The sequence below is a fragment of the Temnothorax longispinosus genome, chromosome 10 (genome assembly GCF_030848805.1).
Source record: "Temnothorax longispinosus isolate EJ_2023e chromosome 10, Tlon_JGU_v1, whole genome shotgun sequence".
NCBI lineage: Eukaryota > Metazoa > Arthropoda > Insecta > Hymenoptera > Formicidae > Temnothorax > Temnothorax longispinosus.
In genome coordinates, this window is record NC_092367.1 from 18606059 (window position 1) to 18624858 (window position 18800).

Consider the following 18800-nt stretch of genomic DNA (forward strand, 5'->3'; position numbering starts at 1 on the left):
TATTATTTATTATATCAATAATATCTTTCCTTTCTATCTCGAAACCAAGACGCGTTTAATTAAGCAAAACTTTTATATCGGTGTATTCAATACATTGCATGCAGTGATAGATATATGTATATTTTATCGCTGTGTTATAACTGTTTTTGCTTTATGATAAACACGTTGGCGAGCTCAACGTGTTAATATTAATGACTGTGCAAATATATGTATAGCATGCGATTAAACGCTTTACTAAAATTCGTTTTAGTATTTTTACATTCAGCGTATCACAAATAACATATGACATAGAAACTTGTAATTCTTGATAATCTCATCTATCATATACCCACATGCTGAATATATTTCACTAAATTGTAGAAAATATTTAATCTTTTCTGGGAATCCTTCTAAAGGATACGATTCGCTATAAATACCCATTCCTTCATATCGTGACTCTTGGAAATTGAGGCTTTCCGACCTATTCACAGATGACCGGACGGCTCTCGGCAGGCGGCAAGCAACAAAGGACCCCATAAGAATTCTATAGAAGGGGCAGCGACAGACCCTCTCCGAGCCTCAAACGTGACGCATGATGCGCGCAAGTGCGACAAAAACGAATTGTATGTGTTAGATTGTTGTGTGACATTCGCGGGGATCTGGACTTTAATCTCGATCAGTTTATTTTTTGGTGCTACAGATAGTGATAAATATAATCTTGCGCTGAGAGAGATTAAAATCTATTTCAGTGACACCAATTTTTTGCGATTTTGCGTTGCCATATATGTATAGCAAAATAAATATAAAATGTATCTTCGTGTGTGTGTGTCCATAATTTCAAATTAAAGTTATAAGTTTAATTAGATTCTCTATCTCTTTTCCTAAGTTTGAATACGTGTCTATATTGGAATAGTGAAATAGTTGGAATAATTGAGACATGTTTCACTAATGATTCGAGGCAAATATTTTATTAGCCTATCGGCAAAGAATAGGAAACGCATAGCGCATAGAACGAAGGGTCGAGTCAGAAGAAAAGTGTTATTTGTACAGATAGTTTTAGAAGGGTTTCCGGGCAGCCAGGCAGCAGGCAGGCACAGACGAAAGTCGTCAGTTGTTCGCAGATTGTCGATGAGTGGACTGCTGCGAGAGCTTAGTCGGGCATATCATACGTAAGCTTGTTTTTCTGCTCGAACAGTAATTTGTCGTCTGTCAGTATTATTACGTAATTGTAAATCGCGCCGCGCGGTTAAAGGCATCCCGATATTATCGATCATGCATGGGATGAATGGAGATTTCGTTTCTTCCGATCGAAATCGCTCGTCGCAACAATCGGATTAACGAAGTAGCGTTTGTATCGTCTGCGGTTACGTGTGGTTTCTTTCTTTGTCCAGCGAGGAACACTCGCGTGTGGGCCGTGCGGCGACAAATTCCAGACGACCGCGTAGGACGATCAGCTTGAAACAAGAGGGAACCGCGTCGACCCGACCACGTGACGACACAAAGTGCAAGACGCCGGCGCGGTGTAATCATTTCGTTCCGGCGATATGACAGGCGGGAGGATGGGAGCAGAAGGAGACCCAACGACAATAATCGTCTACGCGGATGTTTACACGCAGGGAACCCCGAGCACGTCCGAGCATGAGCTCAGGTGAGTGTGTGAGAGCGTGTTGCGTGCGATCCTGCGAATAGACAGATGCGTGTGTATGAGACAAACGTGCGTGATGTTACGCATTCGTTATGTCGAGGTTACATACGAGCTTCCCGAGTACATATACATATCGGCCGAATCGTCATTATAGCCTACGCTGTCACTCGCCGAAGGAAAGCGGTAAATGAACTGACCGGCGAAAGACACGACAAGTATCGACAAGAAATAAGCTCCTAATTAACCAAGACGCATCAAAAAATACAACTGACATCCTTTCTTTTATTTTACATGTCTCGTTAAAGTGGCAGTACCCCTATTCTGTAACTCTTAACGACAGTGTCGTTAATGTCGTTATCGTTATGATGATATGTCGTTGCGCAGGTATATTATATGGAAAAAAAACTGCGCAACGACTATAACGATACTGTCGTTAGAGTTACAGAATAGGGCTATAGAAAATGAGATAAAGACGGTTTGAAATGTATTACTGATTAAACCTTGTTTGTCTTCCGTTTCTCTTTAGATAATTGAAATACTCGCTGATTGAAATAATAAAGAAAAAAAATTGAGAACTGTGTGGAAATGATCGAAACGAAAGTTGGAATAAAAATTCGATAAAAATATGATTTTTTTTTGTTGATTTTTCACTGACCGAATCGTTCTTTTACACATACGTACGGAAAAGAATTTATAATTTTTTAGCGAGCGTCTGCGAAACTTTACCTCGGTTCCAAAGGTCTAACGGACACAATGCACATGCAAAAGTTTTCTGTTACGGTCTGTTTGACATTCGTGGTACGATTCGCACATGGGCCGGCGCGGCGGCGCGGGCGCCGTGGTGCAACGTGGTATGCAACGCCGCCGGTACACACCTTAACATTAAATATCCTGACCCTCCTTTATACGATATCTCGTCCTCGGCGGGCAGCTTCAAATGTGTCCCGGACAGTGCTATGTGTCTCTTGACACTTTGCGTAACTCGACACGTGCTAACTCGGCGACCAAATGCGCGAATTTTCCGAGAAACTAATGCTTGCGCAGCGCAAATGAATCCTCTCACACGTGCCAAAATGACGCAAGGAAATAAGTTTAGCGCGCGTTAAAATGCAGACTAACGAGTGCAGTTGTCAGAATCGCGTAGCTAAACGGCAATGGTGATTCGCCACGCTGAAAATTCGCCGGCGAATTTCTGCACGCGAACGTGTGCGCTAACAAATAGCGGCTATTATAATTTGTATGGGATATATTCTTCGGGAGACGTTGTGGCACAGGAGTTCCAATTTTTTTATCCTCGCACGCATCTCTCGCTTGCTTGAGAACCGGTTTCATATCGACCACGTTTACATGCGCGTCTCAAAAAGGAGGCGCGACGTGAGCCGAGAAAGGAGCGTAAGGTACCTTTCGGCGAAGCGCAAACACTTTATTTGATATTCGGCAGCGAGAGGAGAGGAAACAGAGGAATCCCGGCGCGAAACGAGCCGAATGAACGGATAATCGAGGGTCTGGCTAGTAAAATTGCAACGATTTGAAAATGATACCTACCTACATTGCAGTGTACTTGATATGTTACGATATGTGAATCTTCGTAATTGATTCTCGTCGTCCACCGATATCATTTCCACGCAATTCCTACGCAATTTCCGCGAGTTCCGAGCTAAATTAAGTTGCGTGAGATTTTACATTATGGCAGCGTTAAATGCTCGCTATATGTCAATTAAAGCGTGTAGGTATTTAAAGAAAGGATTGTCTGTTGCAAACATAGTTACAAACGAAACCGCAGTGCATCGTGATTTCTTGCTTTAAATTGTTAAAAAGATACGTATGTTTTCGGAGAAGTATGAAAGGTCGTATGATTATTGTAAGCAGAAAAAAATGAAAATGAAAAGCGAGAGACATTCCATTTGGGAGGCCGAGAGAAAAAGTCTCTTCAAGTAAGTTTGCTTTTAGCATGCATATTTTATCCGATTCGCTCGAATTCGTTTTTTATCGCTTGCTTTTTACAGTGACACTCGTAATACTCATCATAAATTGTAGTTTATCTCATTTTTAACGCAATCAGAGTATTTGGCGATTCGCTGTGTACATCAAGAGATGTTTACGTCAAAAGACTGAAGCGGAGGCAAACTGTTGAGGCAAAACAGATTTTATCCAACGGTTCTATCTAAAGCGACCAGCTCGCCTTGACCGTGACTATAATTATACATGCCAACCTTTTTGTAAAACTGTAAAGGCACAAGTACCTAATCAGAATGTTAGACATTTTTACAAATACTAGTTTGAAAATGCGTTATTCTAAAGTCAAGTTTATCGCGAGTAAAGTTTATAAGTCGCGAGATTTATTCCAATCCTCGTGTTATTTAAAGACAGAAATGTGCTCGCTGAGTAACGAAAATGCCCTTCGCTTAATTTGTATGTTAAAATATGCTCTGTCGAAACCGATAATCTACATTGTGGTTCGGACATCGGTGAGCCATATTGAAAAAACATCCCATTCAATTTCCTTTCGAAACGTTTTATCGATATAAAAAAATCGCTATCCACATTTAATATTAATAATAAAACGTGTTTCAAGACAAACATTTTCGACCAAGCGAAACGTAAGAACCTGATCGAATCTTTGCTCGTCACGCACGAGATTGAGATCAAGGATGTCATTCGAACGGTGTTGTAAATAAGAGCAATTAAGTGTGCACACTACTTCATCAGTAACGTTTCAAATGCTATCAGTAGAGATACTAAAAGATACAGTGTAATAACTGTGTATAATACAATTGTATTTTTCTATAATCTATATATGACATCGTTAATAAAAAACCAATTAAAGACGCCTGCAATGATATATTTCTTCGAAATTGTCATAATTTATTTACCGTAACGTTAGCAATCTTTCGTTAGGCTATCGCAAAGTTAATTATACAAGCGGTATAATCAACGTGTTAAATCCACGCAATACATCATCGCAAATATTAATCCTCTCCCGTATCCTTCACCGTCCACGTCATACGGCATTACGCACATTCACATTCGCATCGCATGCCTGTACAGTTACTCGTATCATGACACACAAAGCTGAGTCTCTGTTTTTAGTCGGTAGTTGTGGCCGCTCGTTGTCGGTATCGCGCGAATTTCCGTGCAGTTTTCACGTGGTTTTTCGATCGGTTCTCGCCTCGGGACTCTCGGAAGTAAGATCGCGGCGGGATTATGCGCGATGGCGGGGTTAAAATCTCGACGTGTGTTAACGAGGCGTGAAGTTAAAGAGACGAATGTTTGTTAGACGCGTAGTGTGATACGACTACGGTGCATTGTGATTTTTGGCTGTGCCTTAGCCGTCAAGCGAAACATGTTCGGTCACGGTAAGTCGCGCGGTCATGGCAAAGCGAAGAAAGAGACTAATAGCAAGAAACATCACATTCGCAACTGGATGCACTCGAAGAAAAAGATGAAACATGAGGCTAACCTCTTTCCGTAAGTCCGACTTTTGGTCTAGCTTTATGTAACAACCTTAACAACAATACAACGATCGTTCTCGCGTTTCGCAATACGGATCTCCTTCGTCGAGCTCCAGAAAAAGATTATTTCTTAAACCTATATTATTTTGTATACTATTTCGGTGACTTCGATCTTCCACAATGCGGAAGATCAAGGACAGAATTCATGTAACGTCATTCGTCGCGTTTCCATTGTCACGAATCGACGTGAGGACCGTTTTCGTGCGTTCGCGTTTCACAACGACCGATGCTCCGAATTTCAATTCACGCGGCTGCTCCTCGAGTCCCTTGTCCTGCGTAACGTGCGCGCGCGTACGTGTCTTCTGCACGAGCACGAGCACGAGCACGAGCACGACGGCAGGATCGTTCGAGATGATGCCTCAGCAGCAGTGCAGTTTCGATCGTATCCGTCATCGATCGCGGCGATCGCGACCGTACCAACGGCAACAGTGAAGCAGTGAAGCTTTGTAGTAGCAACGCTCGCATTATCACCAACGGTGTCAGCGGAACGATGCGCTTTAAAAATCCATTGTGGCAGCATGGAAGCTACGAGTAAGTCGAGTCGAGAGGGAAAAGAATGTTCGGTGTGAATGAGTTGTAGGTTAAGATGCCCTTCACTCATCCTGTAATCCTATCACGTGTTCGCCCGGTCGAGCATGGTTGAATTCTTTCGGTAGCTCGCAGGAACGATGGGCTCGCGCCGGCGGAGTAAAAACCCGGTACAATCTACAAGTCTACCGCCTAATCGTATCGTCTAATCAATTTATTCTGAGGAATGCTCCGTTTTTTGGTGATTTTAAAAGACTTTACTTTTTATTTATAGTCACAAAATTTCGATTTTTATATAATTAAACCAATAATTAACTAAATGTGTGTTCTGGCCCTAACAGTCTTTTTAAATTTATGCTAATTTATTTTGCGATAATTAAAAATATGTAAATATGTCTCATATTATTTATTTAGACTGTAATTGCGCATATTAAATTGCTGTCAAAAAATAAAGATGCAAAATGCCATTTTTATTATAATCAAAGTATTAAAACAATTTAGCAAGTAGGTGATAAGATAAATGGCTTTGAACAAGGATCAATTAGACTATTAGACCGACAGAATACTGTGACGATTTTCTTCGAATTCCGTGCTTCGATCAATACCGTACAAAGGTTGGTATTTGTAAATACTCCACGAGAGGAATCGTAAATGTGATCTGGTGGTCGGATTCAATGATTTCAAAACTCCTGTTAGGAACCTACTTCGGAGTCACCTACTTTCTCTCCAATGACTATTTTTTCGTGGTTTCACCGAATTTAACTTTACCAAATATAATGGAATAATTGATACAAATGAGTATAGAAATAAATTGCTAAGAACTATAATTTTCAAGTTTGTATTCAGCTATTTCTTTTTTTCTAATAATTTCAAATTTTCTGTTACATTCAACATTATTTTTAAATTGATCTTTAATGTCAAAAGTTAATAACTAAATTTCATAGAATGAGTTTTTATTAATTTTTTTCTGAGATTCGATCATCTCTGGTATTTTATCGTACGTGCGGAACCTCCATGTCCGGTACGGCACTGCCGTATAACACGTGTAAAGCTCACTCAAGGGTGGGATAATGTTCTCAGGCTCAGGGTTCAGGTCGGACAGTTTCACGACGACCGTTGACGGTGCACGGTTGCAGCACTCGTTTTGCAGTACCGGTATGCGTTTCGTACAGTCAGCGTTTTGATTCAATTTTCGATTACGTGCAGTTTAATGCTCAGTTCCGATCATTTCGATGTGGACAAGTGTTATAATAATTATTAAAAAATATTAAATGTGTGCTAAACAGAAAAATGGTCATCTGTGACATCACACATTTGGAACACGTATGGAATCATGCTGTCATTAATTCATTATTTATTTTTTATTGATTTAATTCATTATCTTACAAGTTAATTAATTTTTATCATTGATAAACTTATCGTCAATTAACTTTTATCGTTGATATTTTAATTATTAGAGAATAAATTGCAAGTCAGGAAAAAAGAATAAGACAATTTGCGTAGATGATTTGCATAGATTAATCAAAGTTCGCCTGACAAACTTGGAGCCCATTGTTAAAAATAATAAAAAACGCGCTTGTGTAATATTGTGTTGCGAAATTGATTACCGTGATGGTTGTTTGCATTTCATGAAACGTGCTGCACGCATAGTATAATGTATCGATTCGATATATACGATGTATTCCAAAAGCATTCTAGTTACTTCGTATTTTATTCATCGAAAATTCCATTCATTTCCATGTCGAGACTTAATTACCAGTCTCTTAATTAAATTCACGCGATTTTTGTCAGCGGAGCTGTAATTGTATGCGCGTCACACACTACTGATTATCACCTTGACTTTGTTCGCAGATTTTTTCCAAGAGTAAAATTCGTATATTAATAAAACGAAGAACGTAATAAAGGAAAAATCGCATTAGAAAATTTTATGAAATATTAACGTTATTCGCTATTGATTATATTATCATTGTTTGATACTGAACTTTTGATTCTTCTCTAAATGATTATGTAAAAATAGCGATAGATGAAATTCCTGCAGCGTGAAAACGTTTTATCAGCGATCTTAATGCACTGACAATGAGACATTAATTAAAATATCACGCGATATTTATTCGAACATTTTTAAAAATACTGAATAATTTATAAATTATTGCTACGTAATTTTCAACGTTAGTTTTGTTTGTTTTGTGTGATATCGTTTAATTATTTCATGAATATAATCGCAATTCAAAAAATATTATGCAAAAAACCGCGTTCTTACGTATGCTCCCTCACCACAGTCTAGTATAAAACCTGGCGCGTAATCGTAATTCCATTGTCATCTGCGCATGAAGAAACGAAGGTTGCGCATTGACTTTCATATGTATTGGCACGAAATATTTCAGCTGTTTCGTTGCACAGCTGCAGTTTTCTCTCCAAGTTTGACCTAGACGAATACAATTGGTCGGGCGGGTACAGACAGGATCCCCTAATATAGTATCGCTAAAACTTATCGTTTTACGGCGCCACATGGAATTTTCTGTCGCTTTCCCTAAGTCAAAAGACCATTTTCTGTTTAGCCACATGTACATTCTGCATTTTAAAGGAAATTATAAATATTCTTGCGTAATTTATTTTTAAAAGTAGCTAATTGTATTTTTATAAAAAGCGCAATTCAAACGAGTTGTAAGCTAGACATATTTTACGTCTTTTATACGAAATTAATAATAAAAAAAAATTACGCAAACGTGCATTGCTTTTAACGAAATCTTTACTATTCATTTCATTTCACAGAGGATAAAATATTTTTAAAGTGTATAGCTTTGGATTTTATTTTACAATATTCTCTTTTTCGGGAAAAAGAGAATAGGTAAATGTTCAAGGTAAATGTTCTTCAAGAGTAATCAGTTACGTTCAATTATTAATTAGATTATGATCGACGATACGATATGCAACATAAATCTAGTTGACGTTCATTAGCTTCTATTAGCTGACAGAATTCCGACGGTATTCAGCCCGCTAATGCACTCCACGTGCTCGGGACTTGATCAATTGGGATGTAATCGACGCGAGCGATGTACCAGATGTGACATAGATTACATACGTAATCGTAACAAGTCTTTTATGACGGAAGATTTATACGATGTTTACACAAAAAACGTAGCGTATCAACGAGCGTTTATTATTAGACGTGGAATCGTATGCATATATTTGACAGCCCGGGATGTTCTACAGGGAGAAGAGCTTCTGCAGTTGCTTTATATGTTTAGAACCAGTGAGAATGCGAAAGGCGATTAGATTAGACGAACTAGATAAAAGTTACATCACGCTGACTGCATAGGAGTGTGACAGAAGTATAGTGTTTCAAAGATAAAGACAAAGTGCTGCGATAAAATTACATTTCACGTAACAAAAGTTGGACTTACGAAATATGAAGCAAGTGTCATTTTATTCAACCTTAACCGCGGAGGAAAGGACTCGAACGCACCCATGCAAGAAGACTAGGTGGTAGGTTCTCTTCCCGAGGATCCCGAAAGTTGTACTCTCTTCCCGAATTCCGTAATACCCAGAAGAGATGTTCTTTTTATCTATCATTAATAGCCTAAGCGAATCTACATAGGCTTATTCAAATAAAACATTGTTTTCTAAAAATCCAGCATACTAAATGTTCCTAATCGAAAAAAAATATTTGCGTCTTCGACAGTGGTTTAACTCGTTTTTCCAGAACTTAAGAAAGTTAGTTAGTCTTGAATTAATTTTTTCAACTTCAAGAATATTTCTTTCCAGCTCTTAGCAACGTGAATTAGACTACATTGAAAATGTATCCCGTGTTTGTTTCAGCGTGATAATGTCCTCTAGCGAGGACCCGTCATCTCTGGCACAGACATCGATAGCCACAACAGGTTTCGACGTGCTGGACGATGCAAGATTGGCGAAGATTAATATGACTCCTGTAACGTCACAACCAACGAAACCTGTGGTTTCACCGACCTTGAACACCGATGCCGATGCGATAGAGGAAGCGGTGCCGATCGTAAAGACGACATTACCTAAACCGGAATTGGAATTGAAAATCGAGAAGAACGGTATCGAGAAGAAGACGAAGCAATCACCTAACGAGCCAAACGACGACTGTTTGATCAATTGTATTTACTATTCACAACAGTGCTGCGATTGCACGATAGTTTGAGATCGTTCAACGTCCTTAGTTAGATAATAAGCCGGAGAAGTAGCGTCTCGCGACTACACCACTCTGATCAATTTTAGGTCTCGAGGCGCCTCTCTTCGACGCAAAATTTAGGATCTGACATTACAATAAGTATTGCGCGCCGTTAGGATATTTTGTGATACACGAGAAGTATAATAGAACAATTCTATGGCGCGCGTAGAAAATTTAGTAAATGTGTACGAATGAATGTGATGCTCGTAATTATATATACACATAATTTTTTATACTGTCGCATATTTAATCGAGCATTGACTGTATGATTAAAGGCGCTTGATAAGAAGCACATGGGTAACTAATTAATTTATATTTTTAAAGATTACTTCTCAGTAGAAAAAGTACTTGCGATCTATGCAAATATTCACTGCCATTACGTGGTAAAAATCGCGTTGAGAGACATTGCAAAAGTCAATTATTATTAGTCCATAAGCATTCCCTGGTAATATGTTGTAGAGCAATTTTTTTATACCATTACATGTCTTCCTAACAAACTGACGTTAACGTTTGTCAATAACACGCCTTTGACAGTATTAACCGCGACAATCATTTAGACATTTATATTCGTAATTTTGTAAATTTACGAGATAAAAAACAGACCTGCAGTCTTATAAAAGGCATAGATGTATTCTCCTTTTGGAAACAAAAGTAACATAAATAATATCAAATTTCCGACATTGATATAAAAATGTTTATTATATAAACGAAGATATATTATTATATGTATAAACGAAAAATAATCCGAGAAGTCTTTTGTTTTCCTTTAATGTGTCAGGGCAACTAGAAGTAGTAGGTAGCAGTATTTAGATAGCGTAGATAGCGCAGTTGATGATTAAATCGAATTCTGTTTTACAATCTTGCGTATTTAATCTATTTCTATTATTCCGTAATGTATATGTTACAATTTCTCAAAATATTATTATACGCGGATAAAATCATTAAAAACACAGTTTGTAGATGATTTAAATATTTTGGGGCGCAATATTTTTTTATATTTATTCTATAATACCATAATTCTGTTAAAATTGCGATTTAATCATTGCCGCGCCGTTTCAATGGCATAGGAATCGCAAAGACACCCATAATATTTCATATAAAATATTTATATAAATATAAATATTATATAAATATTTATATTTTGATAATAATCGGAGACTGCAAACATGGTGTGTAATTTATTCAAATTTATTCATAGATGAGGACTAGATTAGTTTTGTAATATTACAAATGAATTACACATGAATTTAATGTGAAGGTAATATTAAATAATATTCATTTTTTAAATGTATTGTGGATACGTATCTTCTAAAAATGACGTTACACACAACTAAAGTTGCAAAATTAAAATTTCGAAAAACAGGTAAGTACAATAGGTGCTAAGAGTCTTATTATAAGAAAAAAGTCAACAGTTACATATTCTCAAATGTGGTAATTGAAAATCTAAAATCCTAACAGCATCTATTATTGATTCGACATTTTAGGCAGGTTGGATACTTTGGTAGGCGCAGCTAGTGTTGCATACTTGTTTATTATTTGAAATCGTTTTTCGCCAATGATAAAGCAAGTTAATCTGTAGTTACTTATAATCTTTAGAATCAATTTCCATTTCTTCCCCTCTATTCAATTGTTTTCTTCTAAACTAAACTAACTTCTTCTTCCACTCTCCTTTATTACTCATAATTGTCACATGTTTGATTGCATGGCAATTTATAAAGTGGAAACGAATGAAACATTTCCATATATCACTAGAATAAACACTAAAGAGAAATTTTAGAGAGAATATTCGGTTTCCATGATTTCAGAACAGCAGAAATTGACTATTGTTTGACTTCATAAATTAATGACTTCTTTTAGGAAAGAATCCCACAATTAATGGAGAAAATGCGAGAGCTCGGGAAGTTTCATTAGAGAAAGATTACGATAATTAGGATAATTGGGCATTTAAAAAATAATTTTATGAAATAAGTGCGAAAAATTCAGAACTCGCTGTATACACGATTTTGCTTCTACTGCGTTACGATTCGTATATAGGTAACGGGTGACCCTCCGAATTGAATACCCACCTATCCAAATCTATCAATTGTCTAGTATCATCAAATAACAAATACAAATATTTCAAAGTTTCGGCGAACCAGAAACTTTCCGTCATATCTTGCTGGCGAGTGTGTTGAATGCTCCGGACGTTACCGATACTCGTGTAGCCAGCTTCGACTTTGGTATAATTCTCGAAAGCCTGCCGAGACGCGTTACGTTAGTCACGTTGCACAATGAAATTCCGGGAGAAGAATAACACTCACCTGAAATATCTGCCAACCCCAATCTTGATACGTTTTATTCCCCGTAAAATACCACATGTAAAATAGACTCTCAATCAACTCGGGCCTCAATAAGTTATGAGCATCGTTCGTTTTTACATACATATCCATTTGATTTTCACCCTCCATTTTCTACAGAACCATAAAACGGTAATTATGAATTTTTGACGCTGTCACTGTCGATCATAGAATCGATCTTTCGTTCTATCCGAGTTGAGATTAATTTTTCGAACTTACTTGTATATTAAAATAAGTGATTTCAGGTGCGAGGAACGTTGGCTGGATTGCATACGTTTGATAACAAGTCCTAACAAGTTCTTCCGCAAGAGCATTATGCTCCGGCGGCAATCCATGATGCACACCTAACGCTAAAGTACCTCCTAAGTAGCATGTGAGATGATCCTACAATACAAATTTGCACATTTCCAAACTTGGGCAATATACTGGTTTTAAACTACTTTCGTATTTAAGCTATTTACCATTTTCGGTTTAATTTCTTTATTCGCGCCGACCAATTCGGCGATGAATAGATATTTATTGACCGCAGTATGTTTAACGAGATGCTTTTGCGTTCCGGCAATGCCTAACAAGTAATCGTCGCGTAGGCTAAAAATGATACAAGACCTCTTTAAAGACTTATTCCATACGATTATAGTTTCAGATTATAACTTCAAAAATATACTAACTAGTCTATAGTTTTTCCAGTTTGTAACCACTGTTTCAATAAGTATTCGTAGTAACTATCACCGCGAGCACCTAACGTAATCGTAGCGTACTCCCGAAACTGCCCGGTATTAGCATTAATAAAAATCGGGACTAAACCATCATGCTTTTCTAACTTATGTACATGGTCGGAAACTCTTGCCGCTGCAGTCTGAAAAGATCACATATTAGATATCCGCTATAAATTGCCTGAAAAGTTCCGATTCTAAAATTACCTCAAATTTAAGTTGCCCTGTACTACGACTAAGATCACGAAACTCTAATTGAATGGAAGTAATTTCACTCGTGCTACTGTCGGGACCCCATTTGGGACTGTGCGCACTTCTAGTGCCGAGATTCACGTCGGAATATGGAACACCAGATCTGGTAGAAAATGCTGGCATCATGCGATCACCTAAATCCATCTTGGATGTCGTGGATAAATTGGTAAATTAATATTTACGTTTGAACTTTTCGGGACTGACCAAAACTGAAATTGTGTCTGACCTAATACTTACAGCCTTATTTAAAAAGAGTATATCACCCGAGAGATGATATGCTGCTAGTAAACCACCTAATACCCTAATTGTAACTTCAAATAAATTAACATCTCTATTCATTGTAAACACTAAATTCTCTTCCACCCATTTCCTTGCTCTTGCATATTCTGAAACATTACGTAAGAAGATCCTTTCTTTTTGCTAATGAATATCAGATATTTTAAAGTTTAACTCTTATACACACCATCATATAATCCCATTATATATATAGTATCCAATGAATCAACTATAGTAAGGCCTAAGCCAAACCATTCGTGATATCTCTTTGATATCGGCTTAACATTATCGTGACCCCATGCATATTTCTTATACCCATTCCAGGAATGCTTAAATGCGGCTACAACAGCTTCTTGTCTATTATTTTGCGGACCTAAAAGTCCCAAGTGTTAAACTTATGCTTATTGTTGCAATCTAATCTAATTATCTATCATTTCACGAGTTATAATCTACCACTAAATTTCAGGATGTTTGGCTTTGGCTGTGGCGGTTCACCAATTTGATCATCGTCAACTTGATTAATTTCTGGTTGAAACTCGGGCTCTTCAATTACTTCACCAGGTCCAGCACCCTGTTCTTCATTATCTACAACAACTTCATCTACTGCCTGCGAAATAAAAGGGGACTTGATATTGTCGTATACACAGATTCAAGAGACAAGCTCTTTGAGATGAGCGCTGTTGCGTACCTTCTCATACTTGGCAGTTTCTCGTACAACTTCTATATTACTATAGTCTACCTCATTGTCAGAGGTACCAGCTTTGGTTTCGCTAGGCAGGAGATAAAATATTACAAGTAAAACTGTGAATATTGCGAAGTATAGGATATTTCTTTGGAACCTGGACAACTGGTTCCATTGCTGAAAGAGAGACGAGTAGCCGAGAGATAAGTCAGTCGTGTAGATTCGAAAAAAGAATACGTTTGCGATATTTTTCGTCAAAAATATACGTACCCTCCACAAACTGCGCGAAGTGCCCCGTGCAAACGACCCGCTATCATGTATATTTAAACTAATGTAATCTGAATTACCCGAGTCTCTTGGCGAGAACATATTTTCAGACAGGTTAACTTGTTCCGGCACGTGTGGAAACTAGTCGTGTCGCCAGAACACTTAAAGTACGACACTGCGATGAATCAGCCCAACATGCGAAGGTCCTCATTTATATGATTCGCCCAAGTATACATTCAACACGTTTTTACATTTTCATTAAATTCATATTATTGTTGCTTTGTTATCGTGTATTTTGCACATGAAGCAGATGGCGTTCACGTGCTCTCACCTCTCACCTCTCACCTCTCCAGTTCACGGTCTCACGTACACGTGTGTACTCCAGTCACGTATATGTGTGCTAGTAGATTTTCTAACCTAACGTGTCGGTCGTGTGTTGTGTGTCGCACATTTGAGATTTGAGCGATTGCCGGTTTCGTATAAAGAGTTGTTACGAAATAAACGGAAGAATAAACGTGATAAGCGTCTGATAGTTCGCTGTTTAACCGATCATAACAAAAGGACTAAAAATACAGACCACAATGTGCCTCGCCAATATATCCGGCGTGCCGGATAAACATTGGCAGCCCCCCTTCGTTGTGTTTGAGACCTCGTAAGTGCATCGCGTGTTTCCTAACTTAAAACTCACTCCCTATGCAACGCTAATCGATTCTAATTCTCAGGATGGGTGAAATAACCTTCGAGTTGTACTGGAAACATGCTCCTATCACGTGCAGAAATTTCGCCGAGCTCACGCGACGTGGGTATTACAATGGCACCAAGTTTCACAGGATCATCCGCGACTTTATGATTCAAGGTAACGCAGTAGAAGTTTTGTAACGCAAGAGTTTTACAAAATATCTTATTCCTAATGGTTTCATTCTTAGGTGGAGATCCTACTGGAACAGGGAAAGGTGGGATGTCTATATATGGTGAATGTTTCGACGACGAGATACATGACGATTTAAAACACACAGGTAAATTTATGATAAACGATTAATAATAAACGTTGCTTCAATGCAAGCACTTCAATTACGTGATATTGAAATTTATACAGGTGCTGGAATATTATCAATGGCAAATTCTGGGCCAGATACAAACGGATCGCAGTTCTTCATAACGCTTGCACCTACTCAGTGGCTTGATGGAAAACATACTATATTTGGTAAGTTGCAGCAAACTAGCTGCACCTATTTATAATGTAACTGTTGTGACTGTTTATCACATACGTAATTACATATGTAAATACATATAATATATATTTTCATCCTTCCTCTTTATTTAACAGGTAGAGTTTATACTGGCATGACAATAGTGAAAAGAATTGGACTAGTTGAGACGGATAAGAATGATCGACCAGTGGACGACGTTAAAATAGTCAAAGGATCCGTGAAGAACGCTTGACTTCCCGAAGGAAATCTCTCATAAGGCACAAATCATAATTTTTAACATTTTGAAACAAAAGCTATATATCTTTATATAAGTCTTTATTTTCCTCTTTTATATAATTTGTCACGATTGATAAAGATTCTTATTTATTGCAACTTGCAATCTCCGAATTGTTCTATCATTAATAATGTATATTTAAATAATTAATATTTTAAAAGTAATTTATATCAAGTACTCTCGATATGTATTATTTCACGTTAATATAGCAATCGTATTTCCCATATTTCGTGGATCTATTTGAACTTGTAGCTGATCCAGACAGATTATCTTTAATCATTTCTTGGGTTTTAATTATTTAAATCGGTCGCTCGATATCCGACTGAAGTTTTTATAGAAATTGGGAAAAAATCAATACCCGACGCGAAGAAGTTATGGTGACGCCATCTGTTGCATCCCGAGTTTGCGAGACGAATCGACGCGAAGAGGTTATAATGCCGCCATCTGCAGCCGCTAACAACGGCTTCGTCGATAATACGTCGATAATATAATAAACAGCACTTACCATTACGGCGATGACCCTACATCGGCTGCATCGATGTCCTACTGCTTACTGCTTCGATCGATGCGTCCAACGTCGCTACAATCGTTTACTTCCATCACTTGCTCCGGGCTCCCTTGTCGAGACGTCGAGCTCGAGGGGAAGGATCTAGTGAAATATCCGCGGTCGTTGCACAACACTTGACAATCTATAACAAATGCACTGTATTATACATCATATTATACACCACATTACGCTGAATTACGCATATTCACATACGCATATACCTTACGTTTCATCCTGTACGCGGCATGCGCACATTTTACTCTCCGCACTTTACAATGACTCGCGCGCGAAGTCCACTCTCAGGGAAATACGGAGCGAATCGAATCGGAGTTACGGTCGCCCGATCGCGGTTACGACGGGACGTACTTACGGCGGTACGGATCGGGATAATCGCGATATTTAATACGCACGACGCACGACACCCGCACTTCACTCCCGGCAGTCCCGGCACTCCCGGCCCGGTCGCGCGCGCGAAATCTATTCGCGGCTGTTTGAAAGCGCCACAAGTACGAAGGTGGCCTAATTAGGAACCTGTTCCTGCTCCGTAACTGATTGCGAGATTGAAAATGCAATTGCAGACGGGAGACGGGAGCTGCTGTAAGGAGTTAATGGCGGTTAAAGGCGATTAATGGCGACTAATGGTCGCGATTGCAATCCTCTAGCTGATAACGAATGAATGACGCTTTGTACGACGTTCCCGATGACAATTAGCTCGCGATGCTCATTTTCGGCCCGTTAAGAGCGTAAAACGCGACGAATTCGACTCCGAACTGTCGTAACTCGGTGGATTCGCGACATCGCGTTACTTCTTACCTCGGCCGGGCTGCTCCTGAGCCTGAGCTCCCGACTTCGCGATACGCGTTGCTCTCGGCGGTTACTCCGGCGCTACGAACGAGCTCGCGAACGCGCGACGTTACCCTCGGCACTCCCGACGATAGCTCGCGCACGATCCTCGCCCTCGGCGAGTCGAAATTGCCAAAAATACGGTACGACTTTCCGAACCCGAAGTGCCGCGTCTCGCGTCTCGCGACCACTGGCCACTGAACCACTCGCGACTCGCGGCGCGTTCCGTTGACTGCACGGATTTGAAATGCTTGCGATTCTCGGATGACGATGCGGCGAGCCAATCAGGTGGCGACTTTCAAAATATCGCCCGATTATGTGACGAGTCTATCTAGCGATCTACGTAGCGAGCCTACCTTCCAATAAAATGCAAAATGTACACAAAATGGCTTCTCGTGCGATGATATTTAGACGAATATGATTGAAATCCGAAATATTAAGACAGTCGATGACGAAATTGACTGTTGCATCCGGATTTTCATGTTAAGAGAAAATTCTTGAAAGAATTAGGCATTTCTAGGGTATTTCCAGTACGCTTCGGGAGAAAGTTTCTTTTGCGATCTGAATGATATAACTGATCGCGACTTGAAATGCAGAAAATGATAGAGTACGATATGGTTAATTATCGTGGGCAATTAACGCAATATTTGATGCAAGAAACTGCATTCGATAATCTTGATAATTCGCGTACGATACTTTGGCGAGTAAATGATATAGAACACAATGGAATGACTCTGAATTGCCGTAATATAATTAATTTGCACGATATTTTACATGGTCGCTCTCGATGAGCATCTTCGTGAGATATTCCCTTTCTAAACTATTTACGTATGATACGACATTAAATTCAGAATTCCTGACGATAAATCATGCGCGAGATCCACATTTTGGCGAGTCGAAATAGTAGAAAGTAATACGAAATCACTTCTCAAATGTGAATTATGAAAGATGATTTTGCATGTGACTGATATTTGAGTAGGATATGCGTACGTGTCTGAGATGTTGAAATAATCTTGATAATATAGATATAGAAGAGTACTGTCTCGTAGCAATTGCAGATTGGCATTCTGCTCGAGCAGGAATCGCAGCAGGGGCCCGATTCTCTAACGAGAAACGTATGCGTATACTCTGCTCTAACAGAAAGGCTGCAAATTGATTGGCTATCGCACAGTTTTTAGCCAATAAGCTTGCAGCTTTTCTGTTAGAGCAGAGTTTACGCATACGTTTGTCGTTAGAGAATCGGGCCCCAGATTATCATCAATAATACACCATATTAAGCTTTTGTACGTTACTTATACAAACACAACATGCGATGGCATATTGATGACGAAAACCGAAAAGACAATCTGCGTTGAAGACTGTTTGGTCTTTGCTGCCAAAATATGTCGCATGTCACGTTTGCAAGCTCTGTGCCAGCACGATATACGATATATCCGAAAAGCGTGCTATAACGTAGGAAATATGCAATAATACGAGAAACAATTGATTTACTGTATCGAAACCTTTGATACTTTGATTATATTTGGTTTTTAAATCA

At 38.8% G+C, this 18800-nt stretch overlaps 3 protein-coding genes and 1 pseudogene across 15 annotated transcripts; 3 read left to right on the forward strand and 1 right to left on the reverse strand.

Annotated features, from left to right (window-relative positions):
• Positions 1-1034: 1034 nt before the first annotated feature.
• On the forward strand, positions 1035-10095 carry LOC139821004 (uncharacterized). 13 transcript variants are annotated; one of them, XM_071791676.1, is made up of 3 exons: positions 1035-1148; positions 1371-1627; positions 9484-10095. In XM_071791676.1, the coding sequence occupies exons 2-3, from the start codon at positions 1524-1526 to the stop codon at positions 9830-9832; spliced, it is 453 nt and encodes a 150-aa protein (XP_071647777.1). In that variant the 5' UTR covers positions 1035-1148; positions 1371-1523; the 3' UTR covers positions 9833-10095. The 13 variants fall into 13 exon arrangements, with proteins under 13 accessions (XP_071647777.1, XP_071647776.1, XP_071647788.1 ...); XM_071791682.1 differs by lacking the exons at positions 1035-1148; positions 1371-1627 and adding exons at positions 6770-6819; positions 8878-9150; XM_071791686.1 differs by lacking the exons at positions 1035-1148; positions 1371-1627 and adding exons at positions 6793-6819; positions 8913-9150.
• Positions 1662-4468, forward strand: LOC139820238 (uncharacterized; annotated as a pseudogene).
• A 939-nt stretch (positions 10096-11034) lies between the features above and the next one.
• Alpha-man-ib (alpha-Mannosidase class I b) lies at positions 11035-14701 on the reverse strand. The gene is made up of 11 exons (XM_071791663.1): positions 14392-14701; positions 14128-14298; positions 13893-14046; positions 13627-13812; positions 13401-13549; positions 13119-13307; positions 12867-13054; positions 12660-12786; positions 12418-12582; positions 12163-12312; positions 11035-12098 (listed from the first exon to the last, which is right to left on the reverse strand). Exons 1-11 carry the CDS (start codon positions 14488-14490, stop codon positions 11880-11882), a joined length of 1797 nt encoding a protein of 598 aa, XP_071647764.1. The 5' UTR covers positions 14491-14701; the 3' UTR covers positions 11035-11879.
• Positions 14702-14807: 106 nt separating this feature from the next.
• Cypl (peptidyl-prolyl cis-trans isomerase-like 1 Cypl) lies at positions 14808-16050 on the forward strand. The gene is made up of 5 exons (XM_071791674.1): positions 14808-15040; positions 15111-15244; positions 15315-15404; positions 15485-15592; positions 15716-16050. The coding sequence occupies exons 1-5, from the start codon at positions 14970-14972 to the stop codon at positions 15829-15831; spliced, it is 519 nt and encodes a 172-aa protein (XP_071647775.1). The 5' UTR covers positions 14808-14969; the 3' UTR covers positions 15832-16050.
• Positions 16051-18800: the final 2750 nt, after the last annotated feature.

Bases quoted from the DNA above. Each gene is read 5' to 3' on its own strand.
- LOC139821004 (XM_071791675.1), top strand. From the start codon at position 4,968: ATGTTCGGTCACGGTAAGTCGCGCGGTCATGGCAAAGCGAAGAAAGAG. The intron at 5,093-9,483 runs GTAAGTCCGACT...TGTTTGTTTCAG, and splicing joins CATGAGGCTAACCTCTTTCC to CGTGATAATGTCCTCTAGCG.
- Alpha-man-ib (XM_071791663.1), bottom strand. From the start codon at position 14,490: ATGTTCTCGCCAAGAGACTCGGGTAATTCAGATTACATTAGTTTAAAT. The intron at 13,813-13,892 runs GTAGATTATAAC...TGGGACTTTTAG, and splicing joins AAACATCCTGAAATTTAGTG to GTCCGCAAAATAATAGACAA. The intron at 13,055-13,118 runs GTAATTTTAGAA...TGATCTTTTCAG, and splicing joins CAGGGCAACTTAAATTTGAG to ACTGCAGCGGCAAGAGTTTC.
- Cypl (XM_071791674.1), top strand. From the start codon at position 14,970: ATGTGCCTCGCCAATATATCCGGCGTGCCGGATAAACATTGGCAGCCC. The intron at 15,041-15,110 runs GTAAGTGCATCG...TCTAATTCTCAG, and splicing joins TTCGTTGTGTTTGAGACCTC to GATGGGTGAAATAACCTTCG. The intron at 15,245-15,314 runs GTAACGCAGTAG...TTTCATTCTTAG, and splicing joins CCGCGACTTTATGATTCAAG to GTGGAGATCCTACTGGAACA.